Genomic DNA, 18,734 nt, shown 5'->3' on the forward strand with positions numbered 1-18,734 from the left:
GTTGGGGGTGGGAGCAAGTGGGATGAATTGGGCGTGTTGATGATGAAGAGGCAGGTATCGAAGACGGCCTTCAGTTTCCTACACCAAGCAGCTTGGCAGATGGTGGCACTATTTCCTGGCAATAAGCACTGAAAGGAAAGCAGGTTGTGGGTGTGTTTGATTGGCAGTACCTGTGGGACAACCGATAGGCTCGTCTGTGCAGAGCTGGGACCCAGGACTGAGATGCGGCAGCAGACATAAATGCAGATGAAAACCAAAGACACAGCTTCATTACAATCGCTTAGGAAATGGATGTGGGGTAAGAAGAGAGCCCATGAGAGAACCCCAAGGAGCCCCAACATTTAGGGGAGAGCTGTTGCGTTGGTGTGAAGGGTAAATGGGAGAGGAGGTAGTGAAGATGGCAAGGAAACAATTGTTAAAGAAATGTGACTGCCAAGGAATCAAGAGACAAGGCAGCAGCAGGAGACACATTTGAGATCAAGGAGGTGACTTTACAGACGGGAGAGATTTAAGCACATACAGATGTCGACTGAAAGGAAAAGACTGAAGAAGGAGGGCATTGTTGTTCAGTCACTAAGTCGTGTCCAACTCTCTGAGACCCCATGGACTGGAGCACACCGGGCTTCCCTATCCATATTCCACAGGAAAGTCCCCTAGGGCACCCGGTGTAGCTGCCGGGACATCTCTTCCCCTGGGACACCTCTCCTTCACCAGCTCACAGAGGTGAGGATGGCTGTCAGTCCCTGTGAGACAGGAGTTTGGGCAACAGGAAGTAGGAGACTCCAGTCCCTTTTCTGTTACCTGTTTTGTCTATGGAATTTGAGGAGTGAGAGGCAGTGACATGCTGGGAGGATGAGGTTAGAAATTTGAGGAGTAGAAATAGTCTGGATTACTGAAATCGTCATCCAAGTTTGAGATTGCACCCCGCGGTGTGGGTGTGTCAGAGGACAGGAAGGAAAAGACTGAAGAGGGTTGAAGTAAAACCCATGGAAACTATCGTCAGTGTAGACAAAGCAAAAGGATCAGGGGAGATTTATCTGAGCCATCAGGTTCACCTCCCAACTTGACCTGTTGAATTCAACCTTATTTTCAGTGCTGTTTTTTCTACCAGTTGTTCAAAATGACAAACTTGGTGATCAGTTTGCTATACCATTCTTCACTATTTCAACCAAGTCATTAGGAAACATTTTGAACAGTATTAGGTTATAATTTAGATAAAATCTCAAGAAACCTAAAGAGATAGTTATTCTTCATGTAACTATTAAACTATAGATCATTCCTCCTTGAGAATAAGCTTGAAAACATGTCCTTGTCCCCATAATAGCTGTGTGGTTTTAGCCAGCAATTCCCAAAATGCATCTGTGAAGCACTAGCATACAGGATGTTAATAAATATTATTTGGATATAGGACCAAGTGATAAAATAGGTGTGGAAACACTGAGTTTTGAAAGTATTTTTCTATCAGATCAGAATTTTTCTATCAGATCAGATCAGATCAGTCGCTCAGTCATGTCCAACTCTTTGCGACTCCATGAATCACAGCATGCCAGGCCTCCCTGTCCATCACCAACTCCCGGAGTTCACTCAGACTCACGTCCATCGAGTCAGTGATGCCATCCAGCCATCTCATCCTCTGTCGTCCCCTTCTCCTCCTGCCCCCAATACCTCCCAGCATCAGTCTTTTCCAATGAGTCAACTCTTCACATGAGGTGGCCAAAGTACTGGAGTTTCAGCTTCAGCATCATTCCTTCCAAAGAAATCCCAGGGCTGATCTCCTTCAGAATGGACTGGTTGGATCTCCTTGCAGTCCAAGGGACTCTCAAGAGTCCTCTCCAACACCACAGTTCAAAAGCATCAATTCTTCGGTGCTAGGCCTCTTCACAGTCCAACTCTCACATCCATACATGACCACAGGAAAAACCACAGCCTTGACTGGACAGACCTTTGTTGGTAAAGTAATGTCTCTGCTTTTGAATATGCTATCTAGGTTGGTCATAACTTTCCTTCCAAGGAGTAAGCGTCTTTTAATTTCATGGCTGCAGTCACCATCTGTAGTGATTTTGCAGCCCAGAAAAATAAAGTCTGACACTGTTTCCCCTGTTTCCCCATCTATTTCCCATGAAGTGATGGGACCGGATGCCATGATCTTCGTTTTCTGAATGTTGAGCTTTAAGCCAACTTTTTCACTCTCCACTTTCACTTTCATCAAGAGGCTTTTTAGTTCCTCTTCACTTTCTGCCAGAAGGGTGGTGTCATCTGCATATCTGAGGTTATTGATATTTCTCCCGGCAATCCTGATTCCAGCTTGTGTTTCTTCCAGTCCAACGTTTCTCATGATGTACTCTGCATAGAAGTTAAATAAGCAGGGTGACGATATACAGCCTTGACGTACTCCTTTTCCTATTTGGAACCAGTCTGTTGTTCCATGTCCAGTTCTAACTGTTGCTTCCTGACCTGCATACAAATTTCTCAAAAGGCAGATCAGGTGGTCTGGTATTCCCATCTCTTTCAGAATTTTCCACAGTTTATTGTGATCCACACAGTCAAAGGCTTTGGCATAGTCAATAAAGCAGAAATAGATGCTTTGCTGGAACTCTCTTGCTTTTTCGATGATCCAGCGGATGTTGGCAATTTGATCTCTGGTTCCTCTGCCTTTTCTAAAACTAGCTTGAACATCTGGAAGTTCACGGTTCACATATTGCTGAAGCCTGGCTTGGAGAATTTTGAGTATTGCTTTGCTAGCGTGTGAGATGAGTGCAATTGTGCACTAGTTTGAGCATTCTTTGGCATTGCCTTTCTTTGGGATTGGAATGAAAACTGACCTTTTCCAGTCCTGTGGCCACTGCTGAGTTTTCCAAATTTGCTGGCATATTGAGTGCAGCACTTTCACAGCATCATCTTTCAGGGTTTGAAATAGCTCAACTGGAATTCCATCACCTCCACTAGCTTTGTTCGTAGTGATGCTTGCTAAGGCCCACTTGACTTCACATTCCAGGATGTCTGGCTCTAGGTCAGTGATCACACCATTGTGATTATCTGGGTTATGAAGATCTTTTTTGTACAGTTCTTCTGTGTATTCTTGCCATCTCTTCTTAATATCTTCTGCTTCTGTTAGGTCCATACCATTTCTGTCCTTTATCAAGCTCATCTTTGCATGAAATGTTCCTTTGGTATCTCTGATTTTCTTGAAGAGATCCCTAGTCTTTCCCATTCTGTTGTTTTCCTTTATTTCTTTGCATTGATCGCTGAAGAAGGCTTTCTTATCTCTTCTTGCTATTCTTTGGAACTCTGCATTCAGATGTTTATATCTTTCCTTTTCTTCTTTGCTTTTCGCTTCTCTTCTTTTCACAGCTATTTGTAAGGCCCCCCCAGACAGCCATTTTGCTTTTTTGCATTTCTTTTCTATGGGAATGGTCTTGATCCCTGTCTCCTGTACAATGTCACAAACCTCATTTCATAGTTCATCAGGCACTCTATCAGATCTAGTCCCTTAAATCTATTTCTCACTTCCACTGTATAATCATAAGGGATTTGATTTAGGTCATACCTGAATGGTCTAGTGGTTTTGCCTACTTTCTTCAATTTAAGTCTGAATTTGGCAATAAGGAGTTCATGGTCTGAGCCACAGTCAGCTCCTGGTCTTGTTTTTGCTGACTATATAGAGCTTCTCCATCTTTGGCTGCAAAAAATATAATCAATCTGATTTTGGTGTTTGTATAGGGTCTTCTCTTGTGTTGTTGGAAGAGGGTGTTTGTTATGACCAGTGCATTTTCTTGGCAAAACTCTATTAGTTTGCCCTGCTTCATTCCCTATTCCAAGGCCAAATTTGCCTGTTACTCCAGGTGTTTCTTGACTTCCTACTTTTGCATTCCAGTCCCCTATAATGAAAAGGACATCTTTTTTGGGTGTTAGTTCTAAAAGGTCTTGTAGGTCTTCATAGAACCGTTCAACTTCAGCTTCTTCAGCGTTACTAGTTGGGGCATAGACTTGGATTACTGTGATATTGAATGGTTTGCCTTGGAAACGAACAGAGATCATTCTGTCGTTTTTGAGATTGCATCCAAGTACTGCATTTCGGACTCTTTTGTTGACCATGATGGCCACTCCATTTCTTCTGAGGGATTCCTGCCCGCAGTAGTAGATATAATGGTCATCTGAGTTAAATTCACCCATTCCAGTCCATTTCAGTTTGCTGATTCCTAGAATATCGACATTCACTCTTGCCATCTCTTTTTTGACCACTTCCAATTTGCCTTGATTCATGGACCTGACATTCCAGGTTCCTATGCAATATTGCTCTTTACAGCATCGGACCTTGCTTCTATCACCAGTCACATCCACAGCTGGGTATTCTCTTTGCTTTGGCTCCATCCCTTCATTCTTTCTGGAGTTATTTCTCCACTGATCTCCAGTAGCATATTGGGCACCTACTGACCTGGGGAGTTTCTCTTTCAGTAGCCTATCATTTTGCCTTTTCATACTGTTCATGGCATTCTCAAGGCAAGAATACTGAAGTGGTTTGCCATTCCCTTCTCCAGTGGACCACATTCTGTCAAATAAAACAGAAAACAAGCTTATAGTTATCAAAGGGGAAAAGAATGGGGTGGGATGAATTAGAAGATTGGGATTAATGGATACAAACTACATGAAACAGATAAACAATAAGGACCTGCTGTGTAGCACAGGGAACTAAAGTCCATATTTTGTAATAACCTGTAAGGGAAACGAATCTGAAAAAGAATACATATATATGTATATATATTCTTGTGTATGTGTGCGTGCACTCAGTCATATCTGACTCTATGACCCCATGAACTGTTGCCTGCCAGGCTCCTCTGCCCATTGGATCTTCCAGGCAAGAATACTGGAGTGGGTTGCTATTTCCTACTCCAATATATATTCTTTTATATATATACAACTGAACTACTGTACTGTACACCTGAAACTAACAGAGCATTATAAATCAACTATAAATCAGTAAAAAGAAAGGTAACTTTCTTGCAGTACTTCTCAGAGGTCTAAGATGTTAATCTGCACTGCAAGTCACCCAAGAGGCAGATTGTTTGATGTAGAATAGCACTGTTCATGTGTAACTGAAAAAGACAAAACTTTCTCTTCTTTAATGTGTTTATTTTTAATTGAAGGATAATTGCTTTAGAGTATTGTGTTAGTTTCTGCCAAACATCATCAACATGAATCAGCCATAGAAAAAGACAAAACTTTCTAGAGGAGAGTTTTGTGAAATTAGAGTTCCAGAGTAATACTACAGAGTGCACCATCTAAGTCATAATCTTTTAATTATTTGTTTTGCGGCGTGTGGGCTCAGTACTCGCAGTTCTTGATCTCCAGAGTGCAGGCTCAGTAGTGGTGGTTCACCGGCTTAGTTGCTCTGTGACATGTGGGATTTTCCCGGAACGAGGATCAAACCTGTGCCCCTGCACTGGCAGGTGGATTCTTATCCGCTCTACCACCAGGAAAATCCCTAAGCTGAACTTGTCATTACATCACAAGTAGTCTCGTTAGCAATCTTTCAAATCTAAGACAAATTGATTAGCACGTAAAAAGTATAATAATAAAAAGGTAAAGGCTTATTTTCTTTGCCATAAGTCAACAAATGTAAATATTTAGTTGAAGATTTCTTAAATAAATTGAAAATCTTAAAATCTTCAGTTGCACGCAATTAAAAGGATGAAATTGAGTCTCTTTTCAACTATGACTCTCATAGATCTAATTATTTTAATAACTGGAATCTTGAACAGGATCCTACTATGAACAGAAATCTTTTTTTTTTTTTTCGTTATTTTAAAAGCTTGGTCTTATTCCACGAATCAACTCACTGAAGAATTTCTGCAGCAAGCAGGATTTAGATGAATATCAGCTGCACAACTGTGTTGAAATTGCCTCAGCATCGGGACCTCAGGTGCTCCCTGGAGCATGTGAAAGGCTTATAGCCAGTTTGTCTGCCAGGCTGCACAACGGGGCCGTGGGTGAGTATCTGTTCAATGGGCTCCGCTGAAGCACCGTTGCAAGGAAACATGAGTGAAATGGTTTAATATGTTTTAGCTCAACAGCCAATGTAAATACCAATTGCTCAGTGATTAGATATACAGTGCATTCTCTCCATGTGTTGAAATCATAACTTATAGTACAGAAAAAGTTTTTAAAAGAAGGGCCTGGCAGTCACTTGGGGAATGCCAGATTTCTGGAACAACAGTCCTAAAATATTTCTTTGGAATCCTGGGATGTTAGGGCTAGAATGAACTATAAACAACCTCTTTCATCCCTCAACCTTCATTTAATAAATGAGATTGAGTCCAAAACATGAGGTGGCTTGCCCATTTCACCAAGCTGTAGAACAGGGTTTAAGCACTTTTGAAATCTAGGTCTGAGTAACACTTCGCTGGGAAGGGGGCACTATCCTCTGCATTGTAAGATGTTTAACAGCGACCCTACCCTCTGCCCACCTGATATCAGCAGCACCCTCCCCCTAGGTGTGACATCCACAAATGCCCCCAGACTTTATCATATGTCCCCTGGGGATCAAGATCTCCCCTCTAGCTGGGAATCAGTGCTATAGAGTGATAGCCACAATGAGAGCCTGGGCTTCCTCAGTTCCAGTCAGATGCTTCTTCCATGCAGGATGCCCACCATTTCATGAAAGATGGAATAAGGGAAATGAAAGGCATAATCCAGCATCAACATGGATCATGAGGAATTGAAGAAATAATAGCATCAATTAGAATTACACTGGAACAACTAATGATTGAAGTGATCTATTTCAAGCCTTTCAGTAACTTGTTAAGTAATCTTTACTGCTAAGTGATGTGTATTACGTAGTGTTTATTGAGCACTTACTTTGTGCCAAACACTACTTCACAGGCATGATTGTCTTTAATCCTTATAATCCGAGGAGGCAGAGGTATCCAATGAGACAGATCAAAACTAGAGCTACCAATGGGCCGAGGTGCTTTGCTGTCACTTCCTTTCCCTCTAACTTCCTTTGTTCCTTGCAGCTTGCAGGTGTCATCCACAGGGCTCTAAGGGACCCAGCTGCAGCCGACTGGGGGGCAAGTGCCAATAAAGCCTGGTGTGACTGGCCGCTGCTGTGACACGTGCTCAACGGGAAGCTATGGTTTGGGGCAACATGGCTGTCACCATACGTAGCAAAACCCAGACGGGGAAAACGCATGTGTTCTCAACCTTGGCGTTTTAAAGGCAGGAAAATCAATGTGGGGAGTTTAAAAGGGGTGGAATTGGGAATTTAACTATATTATTCAGACTATCAATGTAGGTAAAACACTGAAAATTTTTCTGCCATACTTTATTCTTTCATGCAGTGGGCACTAACTGGTCATCAGAGAAATGCAAATCAAAACCACAATGAGATATCACCTCATGTCTATTAGAAATTCTATTACCAAAAAAGACAAGAAATAATGAGTGTTGGCAAGGATGTGGAGAAAAGGGAACCCTGTACACTAGGAATGTAAATTGGTGCAGCTACTATGAAAAACAGTATGGTGGCTCCTCAAAAACTTAAAAAGAACTACCATATGATCCAGCTGTGAACTTCTGGGTATTTATGCAAAGAAAATGAAAATACTAACTTGGAAAGATACTTGCACCCTCTTGTCCACTGCTGCATTATTTACAGTAGCCAAGGTATGGAAACAACGTAAGTTTCTACCAACAGATAAATAGATGAAATGTGATGTATATATAGATATGTATTTCCATGATATAATATATGATATATAAATCTGAAAAGATGATGCTGTGAAAGTGCTGCACTCAATATGCCAGCACATTTGGAAAACTCAGCAGTGGTCACAGGACTGGAAAAGGTCAGTTTTCATTCCAATCCCAAAGAAAAGTAATGCCAAAGAATGCTCAAACTACCACAGAATTGCACTCATCTCCAATGGCACCCCACTCCAGTACTCTTGCCTAGAAAATCCATGAATGGAGGAGCGTGGTAGGCTGCAGTCCATGGGGTCGCTAAGAGTCGTACACGACGGAGTGACTTCACTTTCACTTTTCTCTTTTATGCATTGGAGAAGGACATGGCAACCCACTCCAGTATTCTTGCCTGGAGAATCCCAGGGATGGCAGAGCCTGGTGGGCTGCCATCTATGGGGTTGCACAGAGTTGGACACGACTGAAGCGACTTAGCTTAGCTTAGCATGTGTTAGTAGAGTAATGCTTAAAATTCTCCAAGCCAGGCTTCAACAATACATGAACCGTGAACCTCCAGATATTCAAGCTGGATTTAGAAAAGGCAGAGGAGGAGGGAGGAGCCAAGATGGCGGAGGAGTAGGACGGGGAGAACACTTTCTCCCCCACAAATTCATCAAAAGAGCATTTAAACGTCGAGTAAATTCCACAAAACAACTTCTGAATGCCGGCAGAGGACATCAGGCACCCAGAAAAGCAACCCAACTCTTCGAAAGGAGGTAGGAAAAAATATTAAAAACAAAAAAAAAAAGACAAAAGAGGGAGGGACGGAGTTCCGTCCCGGGAAGGGAATCTTAAAAAGAGAGAAGTTTCCAAACACCAGGAAACCTTCTCACTGCCGAATCTGTGCCGAGCTTTGGAAGCACAGAGGGCAACATAACAGGGAGAAAAAATAAATATACAATTAAAACTCGCAGATTGCGAGCCCTACGGTAACTCCCCCAGCGGAGAAGCAGCGCAGACGCCTGCATCCGCCATTAGCAAGCCGGGGCTGGGCAGGGAGGCGCGGCGTGGGCTGCATCGCTGAGAGTAAGAATCTGGCCAGAAATAATTTGGGCCAGCAAACCAGACTGTGGGATATCTACCACGCGAAAAGCCAGCCCCAACCTAAGACCGCCAGGCCCGCGCACGGAACAAAGGACTGAACAGAGATAGCCGGCTGCAGATCTTCCCCCTCCGGTGACAGGCAGCCAGAGCCGGAAGGGGGCAATCGCAGCCCCAGAGAGACATTATCTATAAAACTGTAAACAGGCTTCTTTGCTAACTAAAACTTCTTGGGGGTCTGGACGGTCAACATCTGCCTGAGAAGGTGCGCCAGTTTTACACCCAGATAACTGAGTGGCGGGGAGGCGATAAGTCGCAGCATTGGCGCTTGCCAAACACCTCATCACCTGAGCTGCTCGGACCTGGGAAGAGCACAAAACGCAGGCCCAACTGAGTCTGCGCCTCTGAGGACTACCCGAGTGCCTGAAGCTGAGCGGCTTGGACCTGGGAGGTGCATGCAGCCCAGGGCCAGCCTCGGATTGTTCCCGGCGGAACAACCTAGAGTCCGAGCAGTGTGGGCAGGGAGGCTACACGCGCCGTGAGCGGGGGCAGACCCAGGGTGGCTGAGGTACTGCGAGCCCACGCCAGTGTTATTTGTTTGCAGCATCCCTCCCTCCCTCCCCACAGCGTGACTGAACAAGTAAGCCTAAAAAAAAAAAAAAAAAAAAAAAAGTGTCCTCCACCGTGCCCTTTGTGTCAGGGCGGAAACCAGATACTGAAGAGACTAGCAAACAGAAGAAGATATAACAGAGGGAAACGCCTTGGAAGCTACAGGCAATAGATCAAAACCCTGTGGTTACTACGGACTACATAGGAAGGGGCCTATAGATCTTGAGAAATATAAATCTGACCAAAGAACTAGCCAAAAATGAACTGAACCCACAACACCCACAAAAAAACCCAAAAAAGTCCTAGATATATTTTTATAATTTTTACGATCATTCTTTCTTTTTTTTTTTTTAATTAAAAAAAAAATTTTTTTAAGTCCTCTATTGTTCCTTTAATTTTCACTTTTATAACCTATTACTTTGCAAAAAAAAAAAAAAAAGACCCTATTCTTTTCTTCTTCAGCAAACTTCATATATATATATTTTATAATTTTTTGACCTTGTTTTTTTTTTGTTTTTGTTTTTTTCTTCTTTTCTTTAACATTGTATTTTTGAAATTCCAAACTCTACTCTAGATTTTTAATTTTCACTTTTTGGTATATGTTATCAATTTTGTACCTATAGTTTTTTTTTATATAATTTCTGTGACTTTTTTTTTTTTCTTCTTCTTCTCTGTTTCTTTCTCTTCTTCTTTTATATAACACTGTGTATCTGAAATTCCAAACTTTACTCTAGATTTTTAATTTATGCTTTTTGGTATTTGATATCAATTTTGTACCTGTATTTTCTTTATAATTTTTGTGACATTGTTCGTATTTGTTTGTTTGTTTTCTCTCTTTATTTTTCTTCTTCTTCTTTTTTTTTTTTAACATCGTATTTTTGAAATTCCAAACTCTACTCTAGATTTTTAATTTTTGCTTTCTGGTATTAGTTATCAATTTTGTACCTGTACTTTCTTTATAATTTTCGCGACCTTGTTTGTTTTTGTTTGTTCGTTTTTTCTCTCTTTCTTTTCCTTCTTCTTTTCTTTAACATCGTATTTTTGAAATTCCAAACTCTACTCTAGATTTTTAATTTTTGCTTTCAGGTATTAGTTATCAATTTTGTACCTGTACTTTCTTTATAATTTTCGCGACCTTGTTTGTTTTTGTTTGTTCGTTTCTTCTCTCTTTCTTTTCCTTCTTCTTTTCTTTAACATCGTATTTTTGAAATTCCAAACTCTACTCTAGATTTTTAATTTTTGCTTTTATGTATTTGTTACCAATTTTGTACCTTTAAGGACCCAATCTTTAGGACCCATTTTTCACTAGGGAGTGAGATTACTGGCTTGACTGCTCTCTCTCCCTTTGGACTCTCCTTTTTCTCCACCAGGTCGCCTGTGTCTCCTCCCTAACCCCTCTCTACTCTACCCAACTCTGTGAATTTCTGTATGTTCCAGATGGTAGAGAACACTTAGGGAACTGATTACTGGCTGGATCTGTCTGCCTCCTTTTCATTCCCCCCTTTTATCCTTCTGGCCACCTCTGTTACCTTCCTCCTTCTTCTCTTCTCTGTATAACTCCGTGAACATCTCTGAGTGGTCCAGCTGTGGAGTGCACATAAGGAAGTGACTACTGGCTAGCCCACTCTCTCCACTATTGATTCACCTCATCTCATTTGGGTCACCTCTAACTCCATCCTCCCTCTTCTCTTCTCCATGTAACCCTGTGAACCTCTCTGAGTGACCCTCACTGTAGAGAAACTTTTCATCTTTAATGTAGATGTTTTATCAATGGTGCTGTATAGAAGGAGAAGTTTTGAAACTACTGTAAAAATAAGACAGATAACCGGAAGCAGGAGACTTAAGTCCAAACCCTGACTCCAGGGAACTCCTGACTCCAAGGAACATTAATTGACAGGAGCTCATCAAATGCCCCCATACCGACACTGAAACCAAGCACCACACAAGGGCCAATAAGTTCCAGGGCAAGACATACCAAGCAAATTCTCCAGCAACAAAGGAACACAGCCCTGAGCTTCAACATACAGGCTGCCCAAAGTCACCCCAAAACTATAGACATCTCATAACTCATTACTGGACATTTCATTGCACTCCAGAGAGAAGAAATACAGCTCCACCCACCAGAACACCGACACAAGCTTCCCTAACCAGGAAACCTTGACAAGCCACCTGTACAAACCCACACACAGTGAGGAAACGCCACAATAAAGAGAACTCCACAAACTGCCAGAATACAGAAAGGACACCCCAAACTCAGGAATTTAAACAAGATGAAGAGACAGAAGAATACTCAGCAGATAAAGGAACAGGATAAATGCCCACCAAACCAAACAAAAGAGGAAGAGATAGGGAATCTACCTGATAAAGAATTCCGAATAATGATAGTGAAATTGATCCAAAATCTTGAAACTAAAATGGAATCACAGATAAATAGCCTGGAGACAAGGATTGAGAAGATGCAAGAAAGGTTTAACAAGGACCTAGAAGAAATAAAAAAGAGTCAATATATAATGAATAATGCAATAAGTGAAATTAAAAACACTCTGGAGGCAACAAATAGTAGAATAACAGAGGCAGAAGACAGGATTAGTGAATTAGAAGATAGAATGGTAGAAATAAATGAATCAGAGAGGATAAAAGAAAAACGAATTAAAAGAAATGAGGACAATCTCAGAGACCTCCAGGACAATATTAAACGCTACAACATTTGAATCATAGGGGTTCCAGAAGAAGAAGACAAAAAGAAAGACCATGAGAAAATACTTGAGGAGATAATAGTGGAAAACTTCCCTAAAATGGGGAAGGAAATAATCACCCAAGTACAAGAAAACCAGAGAGTCCCAAACAGGATACACCCAAGGAGAAACACCCCAAGACACATATTAATCAAATTAACAAAGATCAAACACAAAGAACAAATATTAAAAGCAGCAAGGGAAAAACAACAAATAACACACAAGGGAATTCCCATAAGGATAACAGCTGATCTTTCAATAGAAACTCTTCAAGCCAGGAGGGAATGGCAAGACATACTTAAAATGATGAAAGAAAATAACCTACAGCCCAGATTATTGTACCCAGCAAGGATCTCATTCAAGTATGAAGGAGAAATCAAAAGCTTTTCAGACAAGCAAAAGCTGAGAGAATTCTGCACCACCAAACCAGCTCTCCAACAAATAATAAAGGATATTCTCTAGACAGGAAACACAGAAAGGGTGTATAAACTCGAACCCAAAACAACAAAGTAAATGGCAACGGGATCATACTTATCAGTAATTACCTTAAACGTAAATGGGTTGAATGCCCCAACCAAAAGACAAAGACTGGCTGAATGGATACAAAAACAAGACCCCTACATATGTTGTCTACAAGAGACCCACCTCAAAACAGGGGACACATACAGACTGAAAGTGAAGGGCTGGAAAAAGATTTTCCATGCAAATAGGGACCAAAAGAAAGCAGGAGTAGCAATACTCATATCAGATAAAATAGACTTTAAAACAAAGGCTGTGAAGAGAGACAAAGAAGGTCACTACATAATGATCAAAGGATCAATCCAAGAAGAAGATATAACAATTATAAATATATATGCACCCAACACGGGAGCACCACAGTATGTAAGACAAATGCTAACAAGTATGAAAGGAGAAATTAACAATAACACAATAATAGTGGGAGACTTTAATACCCCACTTACACCTATGGATAGATCAACTAAACAGAAAATTAACAAGGAAACACAAACTTTAAGCGATACAATAGACCAGTTAGACCTAATTGATATCTATAGGACATTTCATCCCAAAACAATGAATTTCACCTTTTTCTCAAGCGCACATGGAACCTTCTCCAGGATAGATCACATCCTGGGCCATAAAGCTAGCCTTGGTAAATTCAAAAAAATAGAAATCATTCCAAGCATTTTTTCTGACCACAATGCAGTAAGATTAGATCTCAATTACAGGAGAAAAACTATTAAAAATTCCAACATATGGAGGCTGAACAACACACTGCTGAATAACCAACAAATCACAGAAGAAATCAAAAAAGAAATCAAAATTTGCATAGAAACGAATGAAAATGAAAACACAACAACCCAAAATCTGTGGGACACTGTAAAAGCAGTCCTAAGGGGAAAGTTCATAGCAATACAGGCACACCGCAAGAAACAAGAAAAAAGTCAAATAAATAACCTAACTCTACACCTAAAGCAACTAGAAAAGGAAGAAATGAAGAACCCCAGGGGTAGTAGAAGGAAAGAAATCTTAAAAATTAGAGCAGAAATAAATGCAAAAGAAACAAAAGAGACCATAGCAAAAATCAACAAAACCAAAAGCTGGTTCTTTGAAAGGATAAATAAAATTGACAAACCATTAGCCAGACTCATCAAGAAACAAAGGGAGAAAAATCAAATCAACAAAATTAGAAACGAAAATGGAGAGATCACAACAGACAACACAGAAATACAAAGGATCATAAGAGACTACTATCAACAATTATATGCCAATAAAATGGACAACGTGGAAGAAATGGACAAATTCTTAGAAAAGTACAACTTTCCAAAACTGGACCAGGAAGAAATAGAAAATCTTAACAGACCCATCACAAGCACAGAAATTGAAACTGTAATCAAAAATCTTCCAGCAAACAAAAGCCCTGGTCCAGACGGCTTCACAGCTGAATTCTACCAAAAATTTAGAGAAGAGCTAACACCTATCCTGCTCAAACTCTTCCAGAAAATTGCAGAGGAAGGTAAACTTCCAAACTCATTCTATGAGGCCACCATCACCTTAATACCAAAACCTGACAAAGATGCCACAAAAAAAGAAAACTACAGGCCAATATCACTGATGAACATAGATGCAAAAATCCTTAACAAAATTCTAGCAATCAGAATCCAACAACACATTAAAAAGATCATACACCATGATCAAGTGGGCTTTATCCCAGGGATGCAAGGATTCTTCAATATCCGCAAATCAATCAATGTAATACACCACATTAACAAATTGAAAAATAAAAACCATATGATTATCTCAATAGATGCAGAGAAAGCCTTTGACAAAATTCAACATCCATTTATGATAAAAACTCTCCAGAAAGCAGGAATAGAAGGAACATACCTCAACATAATAAAAGCTATATATGACAAACCCACAGCAAACATTATCCTCAATGGTGAAAAATTGAAAGCATTTCCTCTAAAGTCAGGAACAAGACAAGGGTGCCCACTTTCACCATTACTATTCAACATAGTTTTGGAAGTTTTGGCCACAGCAATCAGAGCAGAAAAAGAAATAAAAGGAATCCAAATTGGAAAAGAAGAAGTAAAACTCTCACTATTTGCAGATGACATGATCCTCTACATAGAAAACCCTAAAGATTCCACCAGAAAATTACTAGAAATAATCAATGACTATAGTAAAGTTGCAGGATATAAAATCAACACACAGAAATCTCTTGCATTCCTATACACTAATAATGAGAAAACAGAGAAATTAAGGAAACAATTCCATTCACCATTGCAACGGAAAGAATAAAATACTTAGGAATATATCTACCTAAAGAAACTAAAGACCTATATATAGAAAACTATAAAACACTGGTGAAAGAAATCAAAGAGGACACTAATAGATGGAGAAATATACCATGTTCATGGAATGGAAGAATCAATATAGTGAAAATGAGTATACTACCCAAAGCAATTTATAGATTCAACGCAATCCCTATCAAGCTACCAACAGTATTCTTCACAGAGCTAGAACAAATAATTTCACAATTTGTATGGAAATACAAAAAACCTCGAATAGCCAAAGCGATCTTGAGAAAGAAGAATGGAACTGGAGGAATCAACCTACCTGACTTCAGGCTCTACTACAAAGCCACAGTTATCAAGACAGTTTGGTACTGGCACAAAGACAGAAATATTGATCAATGGAATAAAATAGAAAGCCCAGAGATAAATCCACGCACATATGGACACCTTATCTTTGACAAAGGAGGCAAGAATATACAATGGATTAAAGATAATCTCTTTAACAAGTGGTGCTGGGAAATCTGGTCAACCACTTGTAAAAGAATGAAACTGGACCACTTTCTAACACCATACACAAAAATAAACTCAAAATGGATTAAAGATCTCAATGTAAGACCAGAAACTATAAAACTCCTAGAGGAGAACATAGGCAAAACACTCTCCGACATACATCACAGCAGGATCCTCTATGACCCACCTCCCAGAATATTGGAAATAAAAGCAAAAATAAACAAATGGGACCTAATTAACCTTAAAAGCTTCTGCACATCAAAGGAAACTATTAGCAAGGTGAAAAGACAGCCTTCAGAATGGGAGAAAATAATAGCAAATGAAGCAACCGACAAACAACTAATCTCAAAAATATACAAGCAACTCCTACAGCTCAACTCCAGAAAAATAAATGACCCAATCAAAAAATGGGCCAAAGAACTAAATAGACATTTCTCCAAAGAAGACATACAGATGGCTAACAAACACAGGAAAAGATGCTCAACATCACTCATTATCAGAGAAATGCAAATCAAAACCACTATGAGGTACCATTTCACACCAGTCGGAATGGCTGCGATCCAAAAGTCTACAAATAATAAATGCTGGAGAGGGTGTGGAGAAAAGGGAACCCTCTTACACTGTTGGTGGGAATGCAAAGTAGTACAGCCACTATGGAGAACAGTGTGGAGATTCCTTAAAAAACTGGAAATAGAACTGCCTTATGATCCAGCAACCCCACTGCTGGGCATACACACTGAGGAAACCAGAAGGGAAAGAGACACATGTACCCCAATGTTCATCGCAGCACTATTTATAATAGCCAAGACATGGAAGCAACCTAGATGCCCATCAGCAGATGAATGGATAAGTAAGCTGTGGTACATATACACAATGGAGTATTACTCAGCCATTAAAAAGAATACATTTGAATCAGTTCTAATGAGGTGGATGAAACTGGAGCCTATTATACAGAGTGAAGTAAGCCAGAAGGAAAAACATAAATACAGTATACTAACGCATATATATGGAATTTAGAAAGATGGTAACAATAACCCGGTGTACGAGACAGCAAAAGAGACACTGATGTATAGAACAGTCTTATGGACTCTGTGGGAGAGGGAGAGGGTGGGAAGATTTGGGAGAATGGCAATGAAATATGTAAAATACCATGTAGGAAACGAGTTGCCAGTCCAGGTTCGATGCACGATGCTGGATGCTTGGGGCTGGTGCACTGGGACGGCCCAGGGGGATGGTATGGGGAGGGAGGAGGGAGGAGGGTTCGGGATGGGGAACACATGTATACCTGTGGCGGATTCATTTTGATATTTGGCAAAACTAATACAATATTGTAAAGTTTAAAAATAAAATAAAATTAGAAAAAAAAAAGAAAAGGCAGAGGAACCAGAAATCAAATTGTCAACATCTACTGGATCATCGAAAAAGCAAGAGAGTTCTAGAAAAACATCTGCTTTATTGACTATGCCAAAGCCTTTGACTGTGTGGATCACAACAAACTATGGAAAATTCTTCAAGAGATGGGAATACCAGACCACCTGACCTGCCTCTTGAGAAATCTGTACGCAGGTCAGGAAGGAACAGTTAGAACTGGACACGGAACAACAGAGTGGTTTCAAATAGGGAAAGGAGTACGTCAAGGCTGTATATCGTCACCCTGCTTATTTAACTTATATGCAGAGTACATCATGAGAAATGCTGGACTGGAAGAAACACAAGCTGGAATCAAGATTGCTGGGAGAAATATCAATAACCTCAGATATGCAGATGACACCACCCTTATGGCAGAAAGTGAAGAAGAACTAAAAAGCCTCTTGATGAAAGTGAAAGAGGAGAGCGAAAAAGTTGGCTTAAGACTCAACATTCAGAAAACTAAGATAATGGCATCTGGTTCCATCACTTCATGGGAAATAGATGGGGGAAACAGTGGAAACACTGACAGACTTTAATTTTTTGGGCTCCAAAATCACTGCAGATGGTGACTGCAGCCATGAAATTAAAAGACGCTTGCTCCTTGGAAGAAAAGCTATGACCAACCCAGACAGCATATTAAAAAGCAGAGGCATGACTTTGCCAACAAAGGTCTGTTTAGTCAAAGCTATGTTTTTTCTAGTAGTCATGTATGGATGTGAGAATTGGACTATTAAGAAAGCTGAGTGCCAAAAATCTGATGCTTTTGAACTGTGGTGTTGGATAAGACTCTTGAGAGTCCCTTAGACTGCAAGGAGATCTAACCAGTCCATCCTAAAGGAAATCAGTCCTGAATATTCACTGGAAGGTCTGATGCTGAAGCTGAAACTCCAATACTTTAGCCACCTATTTGAAGAACTGACTCATTTGAAAAGATCCTGATGCTGGGGAAGATTGAAGGTAGGAGAAGAAGGGGATGACATAGGATGAGATGGTTGGATGGCATCACTGACTCAATGGACATGAGTTTGAGTAAACTCTGGGAGCTGGTGATGGACAGGGAGGCCTGATGCGCTACAATCCATGGGGTTGCAAAGAGTCGGACACAACTGAGTGACTGAACTGAGCTGAACTGATACATATATCTATAATATAATAATGGAATATTATTCAGTCATTTAAAAAAAGGGAAATCTTGACATCTGCAGCAACTCGAATGGACCTAGAGGGTTCACGCTGAGTGAAATAAGTCAGAAGACAACAAATTCTGTGTGATCACATTTTCTCTATTTTTATTTTTTTATTTTATATGAGAGGATAGTTGATTAACAATATTGTGTTAGGTTCAGGTGTACAACAAAGTGATTCAGTTATGTATGTACATGTATCATAGTAGTATGTACCTGTCAATTCCAAACTCCCAGTCTATCCCTCCTGTCTACCCTTTACCCTTGGTAGCCATAAGTTTGCTCTCTAAGAGTATGATCTCATTTATGTGTGAATCTAAAACAAATAAACAAAAATCAAGTTCATGGATATAGAGCACCAATAGATTAGCAGTTGCCAGAGGTGAGGCGGGCAAAAAGAGTGAACAAAGTCAAAGGGTACAAACTTCCAGCTATATAATAAGTAAGTCATGGGAATGTAATGTACCGCATGGTGACTTTAGTTAATAATACTGTATTCTGTGTTTGAAAATTATAAGAGAACAAATCCTAAAAGATCTCATTGCAAGACAAATATTGTAACTGTGTGTCGTGACAGATATTAATTAGACTTAACGATGGTGATCATTTTTCAATATATACAAATATGAAATCATTATGTAGTACACTTGAAACTAATATTATGTCATATGTCATTCCACAATTCAAAAAAAAAAACACTGCAGTTG

The 18,734-nt window shown here is 40.1% G+C and overlaps 1 protein-coding gene across 1 annotated transcript in view; it reads left to right on the forward strand.

Moving 5' to 3' along the window:
* The window catches only part of LAMB4 (laminin subunit beta 4), a 156,560-nt gene that overhangs the window by 93,107 nt on the left and 44,719 nt on the right, over window positions 1-18,734 (forward strand). The window contains 3 exon segments of the mRNA XM_086396831.1: window positions 5,810-5,987; window positions 7,014-7,076; window positions 7,079-7,189. Of these exon segments, the coding sequence (XP_086252957.1) occupies window positions 5,810-5,987; window positions 7,014-7,076; window positions 7,079-7,189 (352 nt within the window).

The sequence above is a fragment of the Bos grunniens genome, chromosome 4, assembly GCF_055505025.1.
Source record: "Bos grunniens cultivar Pamir isolate PY7600 chromosome 4, Bosgru_T2T1.0, whole genome shotgun sequence".
Classification (NCBI taxonomy): Eukaryota; Metazoa; Chordata; class Mammalia; order Artiodactyla; family Bovidae; genus Bos; species Bos grunniens.